This window comes from Vipera ursinii, assembly GCF_947247035.1.
Source record: "Vipera ursinii genome assembly, chromosome: Z".
Lineage (NCBI taxonomy): Eukaryota > Metazoa > Chordata > Lepidosauria > Squamata > Viperidae > Vipera > Vipera ursinii.
Window position 1 is genome coordinate 34,247,025 of NC_139517.1, and position 13,207 is coordinate 34,260,231.

The following is a 13,207-nucleotide window of genomic DNA, read 5'->3' on the forward strand; positions in this document are numbered from 1 at the left end:
TTGGCTTCTGATCTACCATGCCACAACCATCTCTTTCTCACTGCATGTATCCTTGCTTCATCTGTTAGTCATCCTTTCCTATACATCTGCAGTCATGGGCTGTACTGTTTAGAAATGATTCCATATTTTTGTGGGAATTTGAGAAAAGGCTCCCCCTAATGAGGGCATTCTGTAGTCTTCCTTGCTGTACTTTGAACACCTTGGGAACTAGGTACCACCATTCTTGTGTGGGAGCCAAAGGGGATAGTCTTTCCCCCCATCTTTTACTGTACAAGAAGTAACCCATAGTGAATGGACATGATTATAAGACTTCAGCCAGAGATTTGGAATGAAGTATCATAACTATATTGATGTTTCTCAATTATATATCAACATCTCAGGTCCAGAGTTGCTGTGGAAATCTTGCTTCATTTTCTGGAGATTGTTTAGAGTTTGGATAGGAGAAAACCATAAAGCAGGCGTGTCCTACCTGTTGGCTTGCCTGGGCCACACTGAGTGAAGAGAAATTGTCTTGGGACACACATAAAATATATAATATAGTAAATGTATATAAATGCATTTTATATAATCCATCATTTTATGGTTGTTCTGTTTCAGATGAACCGACAAGCCCCAGCATTGATCTGAAGGCAAAGCACATCCCTGCTTCCTCTGTTGTTTCCAGTGCCATGAATTCTGCCCCAGTGCTCTCTGCTAGCCCTTCTTCACCTACTTTCACCTTTGCCATGAGCCGCCATTATTCCCAGGATTGCAGTAAGTACATAGCCAACATTGCCTTCTTGAACTTGAGCTATTCAAATCTGGATCGCAAACTGGCTTGCAAACATCCAGAAAACTACAAAACTACAAGATGACAGCATTGCTGCTATCCAGGTTTCTTCAGCTCAGTCTGACAGCACTACCTTTAGCTCAGAGTATCAACCTACTTTAGCTAACATTAGTTTGGGGGGGGGGAATGGAAAAAATAGCTAAACCCTTGAAATTATGTAGCAAAATTATGCTAGTTCTTATGTATGCAAAATTACCGGTATGTATGCAAAATTATGCTAGGGAGATCCAATCCCTTCTCACCATCTTTCTCTCATTTACTTATATGCAATTTTTCATTGCTAGTAGTTACCAGGTTGTTGCATAAATTAAAAGCAACATCTGAGAAACTGGGAACTCAGTCTCAAGAGTATGCACATTTTTTAAAAATATCTTTTGTTAATGAATGCTAGGGCAAGGAATAAGTAAGTAGCTTGCTACAACCACTACCCTTATTGTTTCTGTGGGGAAAAAGATGTTGTTGTTCTTTTCCTATCCTATTCTGGGCCATTATGATAAATTTTACTTATAATTAGGAGAGTTGCAATTTTATTCAAATTAGAAAAATACAGATTTATTCTATATTGTTCTAGAAGAATTTGCATAAGAATTTCTCCTTGAAGTGACTTATTATGTAAAAAGGAAGAAATGATAACATGTTTACAACACATTCCACTGAAACTGAATCATAAAGAGGCAGCTAGATGGAGAAGGAAATTTAGAAAACCATCAGCCTTAAGCTTTAGACTTATAAATCAGTTATTATTCAACTATGACTAAGGTAGTCATTCTTAAATTCTGTGCTATGAGAGCATTACAAGGAGGCATAGAATGAAATTAAAAGCTTCCACAAGCCTGAATTATTCAAAGATGAATGTGGGTGGCTGTTCGTGTGTGCATGTATGCATATATGCACATACACACTTATGGAGATACAAAAGGTAGATCACTCTGGTAGTAGGTCACGTTAACTTTTTTTTTATATTTCCAAAGTGTATTCTTAGGGCTATAAAGATACATTTGGTTCTTGAATCCCAAGAAGCATATCTCAGAGTTACCAGAAATTTAAAGAAGAACCATATTCTCTCTCTTCCTAGATGTGAGATGTGCATTAAGAACTGTCATAAAATTATTTATTGTGGCCTACGTGCATTCATTCAGTAATAGATGTACATTAAAGGTACAAGAGGAAGGACAAGGTATTTGCATTTCTTGTGAATATCATCTGTTTAACTTCCTTCTGTAAGATATCAGACAAAAGAACAAAAGGCCAGTTTGAAGTATTTCTTCAAGTTCTGATAAAGAATATAGATCAAGAGATGCAGAAGGGATGGAACTCAATGGATTTCATATAGTTCTTGCTGACAAAGAGAATAATCAGAACCAAACTGAAAAGAGGCAAAATCTGACTCTACATCTTTGATAGATAGACCTCCTGAGTAATTTATTTATTACAGTAATTTGTGGGTAGTCTACTTTCAGATTCCAGCTCCTTGATCTTAATGTTGTCTGTAACGGTACACCTACAGTTTTCTCCATAAGCATGGGCATCAGAGCACTAAACCTGAGGATAATGTTGTTTTAGACAAATTTCTGGCAACTACTATCGACAGATACTCTGCTGTGAGATATACAAATGGGAGAGGATTCAATTCACTCTTGCCAAAAAATGATAGGCATTTCCTTGAGGTTCTAAATTAGTGCTTGGTGCTTTAAAATATGTGTTTCTTATTTGCCTCCAAGCAGATTAGGCTGAGCCTCCCAGTTTTTACAGAATCATATATATAAGTAATTCTTTCATGTTTACCTCTTCTTGTAACAACTGTGTGTGAAACCAGTCTAACAGAACACCTTGGTCTACTGCTATGATTACTTACACTTACTCTGTATTCCCCCTGGTTCAGCTGACAAAAGTGAGGAGAACCTGTGGCTATAGAGGTTAATACAGCTGCCTAACATGCAAGCTGCCCAGGTTCCAATCTCAGAAAGGTATGGCTAGCTGATGAGAGCTAAATAGCTCAAAATAGCTGTACTAGTCTCCCTTTAACTCTTTTATCAGCAAAATCTAAATTATATATATAAACTCAGCGGGATGAGAGTTCTTCATGCTCGGAATTATCTGACGTGGCTGTGTTTGAACTCAGAAAGGGATTGTTCTCTCTGTATGATGTTCCCATCTACTTTAATACATTTTCTCTGTGGATCCAGATTCTTGAATGTGATGACTCTTTTTGGCCCTTCTGTGCTGTTTTGTCTTTGCTTTTTCTTGCCAACATTTGTCTCTGTACTTGTCACAGGCAATATCAAAGCCAGCCGTCGATCTTCCTACCTCTTAGCCATAACCACAGAACGCTCCAAGTCATGTGATGATGGTCTGAACACATTTCGGGATGAGGGAAAACTTTTAAGGTGGGTCTGGTACTTCATACATTCTTTCTGGTATTAATGAAGAGCAGCTACATAAAATGGAAGGCAGACTAATTCTGCAGGACAGTTTTCTTTCCCTTGAAGTTTACATATGCTTTGTCTCCTGGCAAATGAGTTTTCAGAGCACTTTTTTAAAAATGGCAAAACGTCTTAAGCATAGCTGAAGCTGTGAGTATCAGCTCTCTGAGGTAGTTATTTCCTACTTTCAGTCTTTGGTTTTTATAGCAAAAATAATCTAAGAGTTGTGTGGGTTCCTAAAGAAAAGTCAATAGGTGAAAAGTGAACATCTGACAACATTAGGATATTTTGATATTGAATTAGATACTTGGGTTCAGTAAATGGCACTTTTAAAAAACCCGCATCAGTTATTTTAACCAAAAATGCCAATTAAACAGTCCTCCTCACAAATGTAATTATGTATATATAATCTTTGGGAATTGTTAATGCCAAAACTTTTCTCTAAGACATATGATTTTCTATGGTTTCCACATGCAGATTTGGAATTGATTTGGATAGTATTAATACTACTATCATTGTATTAGTTATAAGAACTAGTGCCTGTTTCATTAGGTACGTCTCGCTGAATTGACTAAAACTTCATACTCTAAAAAATGAGGAATGCCCACTGAAAGGGTCCTATTCAGTGAGTACAACTAGCTAGTTCTCTTTTTACTTTGTGTTGTTTATGCTAACTGTATATATGCTCTATCTGCAGGAGGTTGCCAAGCCGTGTGCCTAGCCTACGTATGTTAAGAAGTTTCTTTACTGATGGGGTGAGTATTTGTGAATGGGTAGATTTGGTTTCCTTTTTTCCCTGTAATTTGGAGAAATCTAAATAAAGATTTAGAAATTTGCTAACGTCACACTCAAAAGCAATCTTTGCAATTTCTTGTACACGGATTATGAAGATCAGGGTTTTTTTTCTGGCTAAGGGACACATTATTATTATTGAGACCTCCATAGGCTGCAGATGTTATAACTGAAAAATGCAGAGGCATATTATTGTGTTGGGAAGAGAATTTACCCTTAATATTTCTGTGAAACATTAATTGATACTTATTATTTTTTGCGTGTTTTTGCCACTGAATAGCAAAATAGGTTCCACTGATTCGGTATATAAAAGGAGTTTGGGTATAGACCATCAAAATTTGATATTGATTTCATTTATTTTATAAACAGTGTTATACAACATAAAATGTGCCAGTATGAAAAGATCATCGGCCCATTAAATGGAAAACTAGGATCTACTGAGTACCGTATTAAACTATCACAGCTAACCTAGATCACCCATGACTTATCTAAATCCCATCATCATAATGAATTACTTGCCATACAGATTCTAGAGGCATTTCATGCCCTACTTAAAATAAATTACCAAGGACCTCCATAAAAAAATTAAAAAGTCAATGCCTGGAAACATTTACAAGATCATTTTTACAGCTTCAGCAATCCACAGTTAGAAACATAGATTTCAATTGCAGAAGACTTGACACAGTAGTAGCTTTTCCCGAGAATGGTTTTTCTATAAAAAATTACCTGAGTGCAGCATAACATTATGCATCACAAGGTACCCTAGGATAATATCTAGGGATTTACCACCACCAGAAAATCATGGAGATGTGAGAAACAGGAATGTAGTATGGATAAAAATGGACAAAATAGGATTCACGACAGTAGTGGGCTTCATTAAGAAGATCATTGATACTTGTTCCAGAGTTTGCTAAAGAATACCTGGATGACCCCCCAGACACCTTAGTGAATACACCATTGATGGTTGAGTAAAAAAATATAACCTTTCAGGATATACAGGTGTTGTTGTATGTGAGAAAACCTAACACTGAATTCCACAGTAAGAATCATATACTTGTCAAGAAATAACAATATTATGGCTGTGGGTCCTTCCCTGTCCCAGAGTGGATGATTTACCATCACTGAAAGAAACATGGGGTTTGCTTTGTGTCAGAAAAACTACAGGAGAGTTTCAGCTTATTTGTCAGCTGAAACTGATGTGCAAGTGGTTCATGCAACAAGGCAATAATCTCAGCATATAAGGAAGTCCATAAGAAAATGGATGAAGAAAAACATATTCACTGTTTTGGAATGATCAAATCAAAATCTGGAAGTAAAACTCATCCAAATATTATGGCTGTACCTGAAACAAGAATTTCATTCCAAAATACCTTCAAGCAATTCACCATTGAGGAATGGGCCAAAATTTCTTCGCAGAAATTTGAGAGACTGATTACCAATTATATGTTTTACTGTAGCTAAATGTGCTCCATTCAGTAGCAGTGGAGGTAATTACTTTTCCACACTGGCACGTTGCATGTTGAAAGATACATGGATTCACCACTGAAAGGTGTTAATAAGATGGAATTGGGTTTTATTGGGTAACACTGGCTTGTGGTTTTGTTGTTGGGGAACAATTCTGCGAGATTGAATTAGCTTTGGGAAGGTGGCAGCATTTTGGATGATTTAGATTTGAATCAGTGGTCAGACAATTGCCAGAACAGTTCACAAGTCCTGCTGTCCATATACATATTTTTCTTTTTCCTTCTCCATCTATACTGGGAACAAAAGCAAATGTCATGTGGGTAGTAAGATTATTGAACAGAGTATGTATGTCAGAGAGACTTGGTTCAGTTACTGTATATATCTAACTGCACTACTTTGATCTAATCACTATTTTCAACCCTGACTTACTAGCAGTCAGTGTATCTTTTCTTCTTTTCCCCTTCTCTAAAGTAAGCATATTGTTTTTCATTCAGACAATATATTGCTTGGTTAGGACAGCTGTTCCATTCTTCTATTTAATCACAGCAATATTCTTTTCTATGTTCAGCCTTTTCTTTCAATGTTTATTTTAATCCACTGATGATATTTATTGAACTGTGTTTTCCTCTCTTCTAACAGTCTTTGGATAGCTTGGGTACCTCTGAAGACACACGTTCAAAGAGGCATTCCACCTCCGATCTTTCGGATGTTACTTTCAGTGATGTGAGGAAAGAGGGCTGGCTCCACTATAAACAGATCCTCACCAAAAAAGGCAAAGTATGTCTGACATTTTCTGTAAGGCTCTCCTTAAGAGAAAAGAATAATGTTGAGTTTGGTGATATAGGGTATCTCTGTTCATGTGCATAATAGGGTGTGAGGAGGGAAGAATTGTAATTTCACAAACCCATAAAACCTGAACTTATAAATGAAATGTTTAGGTAATAGCAGAGGTGATAATTCAATAGAAATACCCAGAGAATTTATTAGAACAGATTAGGTTGGCCAAAAATAAAATTAAGTTGGTCAAAATAAAATATTGATTTCAATGAGAATTAAGTATTGGTAGAAAAGGCAAATTGCAAAAGGGCTTGGAGCTCGATGTTCTTGGCTGAGATTAAAATATTGGGGGCTTTTGAACCAGAGTGGGTTGTTTGGGTCTTCTAAAGGCTGTTAGATTGCAGATGTTGTTTCTGTTCTGTGACTATTGACTATGATCACTGGGGTTAATGGAGGTTGGAGTTTATTAATACCTGTAGGTACACATACGTTTCTCTCCTTCTTTAAAGAAAAGATGGTTGAACTGAAGCATAATAGCGAATTATAAAATTACTCCTGAAGAAAATAAGAATGTGCAGGGGAATCAATCAATGCAATTGACTGGCAAAAAAGGAATGCAATTGTCATTAAGAATTGGCTGCTTCAAGATGTGGCTCTATCATCTGAAATCAAAGTGGGTAGTGAGTAGTAAGTGTTGCCTGCCAATTGGGACACTTATGGATTTTTCTGGGGAAAAGAGTGTGCTGGGGTAGGTGTATTTTCTATATAAAAAAGTCACTATATGTTCCTGTTGTTTATTAATAAACAGATATATGGGTCCATTACTGTCCCTTGGCTATCGGGGATGATGAACTTCTGGGCAAATGGCACCAATGATTGTTTCTATTTTGGGGCTGCTGTGAATAGGAAGAAGTAAATCAAACCAGAATAATACAATATGGGTTTGCTATTCTATGCAAACAGGAATCCCTGACTTGCCTGAGCTTCAAATTTTCTTCACTGTGTTCCCAATTCAGTACAGCAACCCTGATTTTTCTTGAAATCTGGATGTTGTTTCCTTGTTTCCCTCTTTTTCTGCTGCTAACCAACAATGTTTTAATGTTGGATCTTTCTTTTGCAAGAGACCTAAGTTAATTTTCCATTTAATAATAATAATAATAATAATAATAATAATAATAATAATAATAATAATAATAATAATAATAATAATAATAAAGTTGGAAGGGACCTTGGAGGTCATCTAGTCCAACCCCCTGCTCAGGCAGGAAACCTTATACCATTTCAGGCAAATGGCTGTCCAGTCTCTTCTTAAAAACCTCCAGTGTTGGAGCATTCACCACCTCTGGAGGCAGGTTGTCAGGAAATTTCTCCTTAGTTCTAGGTTGCTTCTCTCCTTGACTAGTTTCCATCCGTTGCTTCTTGTCCTGCTTTCAGGTGCTTTGGAGAATAGCTTGACTCCCTCTTCTTTGTGGCAGCCCCTGAGATATTGGAACACTGCTATCATGTCACCCCTCACCCTTCTCTTCATTAAACTACACATACCCAATTCCAGCAACCGTTCCTTATATGTTTTAGCCTCTAGCCCCCTAATCATCTTTGTAGCTCTTCTTTGTACCCTTTCTAGAGTCTCGACATCTTTTTTACATCGTGGTGACCAAAACTGCATGCAGTACTCCAGGTGTGGCCTTACCAAAGCATTGTAAAGTGGTATTAGTACTTCACTTGATCTTGATTCTATCCCTCTGTTAATGCAGCCTAGCACTGTGTTGGCTTTTTTGGCAGCTGCAGCACACTGCTGGCTCATATTGAAGTGACTGTCTACTAAGACTCCGAGATCCCTCTCACAGTTAGTACTGTTGAGCAAGGTACCACCTATACTATACCTATGCATTTGATTTTTCCTGCCTAAATGTAGAACCTTACTTTTTCACCACTGAATTTCATTTTGTAAGTGTGTGTCTATCCCTGGGGGTTCACCCCGAACTCTTGTCAGTCTTTGGTAAAGCTTTCTCCTTTGTAGACGTCTCATTTCTCTTATTAATTCACTATGGCTAGGAAGAATCCTGTATTCCTTCCCTTCCTGCTTCTTCTTTGCCTTAGACTGGGTTCTTACTTCCACCATCTTAGTCTTTAATCCTTTTTCTAAATACAACACTCTGTAAGTGGAAAATAAGTTCCAATCACTAGCTTACATTTTAAGTCACAAATTATTCTTACCACCTTTAGCTTTTCCTTTCCCTCTCCCTGCACTCTCAGTCTACCCAAACACACTTGTCACAGACTCTTTTCCTATAGATGGATGCCTTTATTAAATGAGAATGTATCAATGTCTGTCTATTTCCAGTATCTTCTAAGCCTCTAACTGTGATCCAATTAACATTTCTCCCCAGAGATGCTTGTACTACTGCAGATATTTCATTTTTCCTCTGGTCTTTACGGGTTTTTTTTAAAACAAATGTCTATTTTCCCTGCAGGTAATAAGTACAGGTCTCTTTGACTTCCAGTGCTTTCCTTTGTTTGAGCAGGAGCTAAAGGCTTCTTTACCCCATTTACAACTTTACCCCTTTCCAACTCCTTATAGTTCCCACTTTCTGGAATTGGATTTCTTAATCACCTTTCTTCTTCTGTATCTTCCTTTCTAATATCCTGTGACCTTTTTACTGCCAAGCAGTCCTCAGTCAATTCTACTGCCTTTTGAACTGTTTCTGGGTTATGTTCTTACATCCAAAATTTTAATAGGGGATATCTGTAGAAACTGTTCTAAAATTACTACCTCTACCACTTTTTCTTTGCTCCTTTCATCTGGCCTCAATTATTTCCTGCCTAAGTCTTCCAACCTTGCCCACAATTCATGAATCCCTTCATGTTTGCCATATGTCATAGCTCCTAAATTTCTGCCTATAGATTTAGGAAAAATCATACCTGTATAGAATTATCTCTTTAACCCGGGAGTAAACCATTACTACTCTTGCTTGGAAGCTACTATAAGCTCTTTCCTGTTAAACATAGGGCTATTTTCACTCCCAGGCGATTTACAAGAGGTAGCAACAATTTCAAACCTGGTAAAGTAGGCTTCTTCCCCTGTCAATTTAGAGATTTTTATGTCTTTGGGACCACCTCCCCTCTCTGCACATTCTGAAAACCCTGGAGGTGAATGTACCCCTTCTGGCGATTATATTCTTTTATGGAGGTCTCTCAGCCTCCCACCCCGCAATCCTTTCTTCTCACAGCTCTTTCACTCCTTTTTCATTCTAGCCCAGGGGTGTGGGCCAGATGCATCATGGCAAAACCGTGCCCACCCCATTGCCAGCAATGGAAAAAATGTCAAGTGACGTTGCGAGTTCAACACCCCTGTCTCTCTCCAAAGCAGTTGTTATCTTTAATTAATCAAAGCCTTTCCTTTTGCTGTTTCTTTAACATTCCTGTCATGATATTGGCCCAGGTGTCTGAGCCTAGCCCCTTTTCTGGCTGTTCTGCCTTCTTTGGCTTAACTACAGGCATAGAGTGGTTACTTGGCTCTACCAAGATAGTAGTCTTTTCTAAGGAAGAATCTTCCTTACTACCTTTTCCATATCTGTTCCTGTGGTTTAAGTTCTTGTAAAAGGTCTGGTTTCTGCAGTTAATGTGATAGCCCTTTCCTGCAATGTCTGAGCTCTACAACAGTCAACCTGCCTTCGTTCCTGCATCTAATGTTTGCCTTTTCATGGCATGATAATTCTTAAATATAAGCTACTTCTACTTGTGGGGTTGCTACATTGTGTTGGATATCCCACCTCTACTACTTAGTCATGGGTTCTTTTAGTATAACCAATTCCATGGGCTCAAAACACAAAAGAGCCAACACAACACAGGTCCCTAGAAAACATACACATATAAGCTTTCACAAGTTATTACTCACTATTCAGCACTACTCCACTCTTACCCATTGCTACTACTACTAGTCCAACTACTGCTACTCTAATTACTACTCCTTATAAATGCTATTATTCCTACTCTTTGTGAGCACTGCTAGAGAAAATTAGTTTTTTTAGCTGCTTTACTTCCACACACAAACAAATATCCCCTTCCCTCACAACCATCAGCTATTTTTCAGCACAGCTTTTATAACCAATGTTTCCCTGCAGGCTGAGGAGAGGGCTTAAAGAGACAGGATGAAAGCAGCACAAGTGCTAATCATTTCCTGGGCAGTCTGCTTTCTCACACAGGGGTTCTGTCAATCCACAAGGAATATACCCAATAACATTGGAATTTTAACAAGGAAGAGGAGGGTGAAAACTCCATTGGTAAAATAGCAGTAAGAGGGAAGTAGCTCTTCCTTGATCATTTAATATGTGAAAATTCTGATCTGATGCAGCTTTACTGTTACAGGATCCAGTTGCTTTAAAAATAATTTTGTAAAGGCTTATATTTTAGAATAGATTTCCCTTCTAGTAGGGAATGACAGTTATGTTGTTGATATGCTTTGCATACCAATTCTTGGAAATGAATCTGTATTGAAATTTTAGCACTATTTTAATATGGAAATTGTTAGATTAATAAGAGTTTTATAAATAAGCAGACATATCAATGTGCTTGGTTTGAATTTCAGATTTATGTTTTTAGAAGTATAAATTCATAAGATAAATCTGTTCAATACTACAACAGAACTTTTACTTTTGAAGACTGTAATAATTCAGTTTATATTGCATTACTGTATTTTTAGAAGACAATTTTAATTTTGGCACCATGGTGGAGTACGAGTCTTACATGTAAAAGATTTTAGGTTTGGCTCAGCACATTTCTAGGCAGGACTAGTCTAAAATTCTGGAGAGCTGCAGGAACAATGCTATGGACTTTTTTATATAAATCCAGATGGAAGGCTGAGAGCAAGAAATTATTATAGGATTAACCTTTCATGGCATCTGGTTTTGAGTTAAGTAAGCTGAGTCAGGCTAGGTGCAATCTTTCTTAATATGGGCACCCTATGTGGAATTGCATACTGGAATTTGGAAAATTGAAATCCACACATTTGCCCAGATTGGGGAACGCTAGAATACATCCTCCCCCTGAACTGACATGTTGACAGAAGATGAAATGGAAGTTCCAGTTACAATAAAGGAGGGGAATAAAGAAAGAGTCTACCTTGGAGTCTCTCCATGGTAGGAAGTGACAGAGGACAGACTCTTGAAGCCTATACCTGCCTGTTCCAAAGAAAATGTAGTTAGTCTAGCAAGATTACTTTGGCAGTTACTTTTTCATGGAGTTGTTCTGGTTTCTTGTGCCCAACAAATCATTCTCTCATTCTGTTTTTTTCTATATCTCTCCTATGGATCTTTCTTCTCCTCATCTCTTTCATGTCTCATTCCTCCTTTCCTTTGCAGAAAATTGGCGGAGGCATCCGGCAGTGGAAACGGGCCTTTGCTGTCCTGCGTGCACACTCACTCTACTTATGCAAGGACCGACGGGAGGCTGTGGCCCTTGCCCCGCCCCCAGGTGAGGAGGAGCAGCCACCAATCAGCCTCCGAGCGTGCCTGGTAGACATCTCCTACAGTGACACCAAGAGGAAGCACGTCTTCCGGCTGACGACCGCTGACTTCTGTGAATGTCTCTTTCAGGCCGAGGACCGGGATGACATGCTGGCCTGGATTAAAGCCATCAGGGAGAGTAGCAAAGCCGAGGGCGAGGTGAGAAGTAATTCTTCTGATGGCTTTCTCTTTTGCCACTGGCTCTCTAAATGTACTTCTTTTAGAAGTCCCACCATTGCTTTTTCTTAATTTATCTTCCACCCTTAGGAAGAACCCAACTGCAAATGCCTCATGTAGTTAATAAGTTGTATGGCTAAGAACAGCCAAGGCTTTCCTTCAATATTCAAGGATCTCTGGATACTTTCCACCACTGCAACCACAGCAGGAATTGTGAACATAAAGCCTGCACTATATTCACCAAACTTCAAACAGAATAGCCAATAGTTGCTAGAATGTATCCTATAGCAATCTTTGGAGGCTCATGATTTGTGTGCATATAGCTTCTTTGAATTGTCAAGTTTGGGAAAGAATATTACCAATTTTCTATAGTTCCTGAGTTCTATTCTAATATGGAATTTCTGATAGAAGCTTCAGTTGGTTTATTATGGTGACCTCTGCTGGTCAGCTGACTAAATTATGATGCTCTTTCCGTTGTTCATTCTGTGAGCAGAATTGATGTTTTTCTCCAGTTAGTCCTTAGACTGCAGAATAGAATTTGCAGACACTTCCTTTCCAACAATGCTAAATAAGTTCCTACCTTTGTAGGAACATGGGTAACTACATGTTGTAGTTACTCATGTTCCTACATAAAGGTAGGAACTTATTTAGCATTATTGGACAGGAAGCGCCTGCAAATTATATATATAATTATTAATTATCTATATATCTATATCATATATAAAATTATTAATTATATATATATATATATTTATATAATTTTATATATAATTATAATTATATATAATTATAATTATATATAATTAGATAGATAGATATAGATATAGATATAGATATAGATACACACACACACACGCACGCACTAATTAAAGATCAGACTGTTGGAAGTGTCAGGAGTTTTCAATCAGTAATTCTCAAAACTGTTTTGATTTATTTTAACTTTTCCAAGAAACTGGAAAAAAATTGTTTCAGTCAAATAGAAAAAACATTGAAATGAGAGTTTACCTGAGTTCTCATATCCCTTGTTTGTTTTTCTCCCTTCCCTTCTGTATTCTTTGTTTTTAATCACCAGGACCCTGGGTTTGCAAGCCAAGCACTGATCAATAAGAAACTAAATGATTACCGAAAAGTGAGGTAAATTACTTACCATCTTACTATCTTTCTCTTTGAGAATTAGCCCTCTTTCTGCTAAAAATTGAGTTTCATATTTCTTAGATGATAAAACCTGAGTCTGGTCTATT

At 37.6% G+C, this 13,207-nt stretch overlaps 1 protein-coding gene across 2 annotated transcripts in view; it reads left to right on the forward strand.

Annotated features, from left to right (window-relative positions):
* ARHGAP23 (Rho GTPase activating protein 23) overlaps positions 1–13,207 on the forward strand; it is a 111,358-nt gene that overhangs the window by 57,055 nt on the left and 41,096 nt on the right. For both annotated transcript variants that reach the window (XM_083377326.1, XM_083377327.1), the window contains exons 7-12: positions 598–753; positions 3,105–3,216; positions 3,950–4,007; positions 6,148–6,285; positions 11,646–11,948; positions 13,039–13,100. In XM_083377326.1, the coding sequence (XP_083233452.1) occupies positions 598–753; positions 3,105–3,216; positions 3,950–4,007; positions 6,148–6,285; positions 11,646–11,948; positions 13,039–13,100 (829 nt within the window). The remainder of the gene's footprint in view (positions 1–597; positions 754–3,104; positions 3,217–3,949; positions 4,008–6,147; positions 6,286–11,645; positions 11,949–13,038; positions 13,101–13,207) is intronic.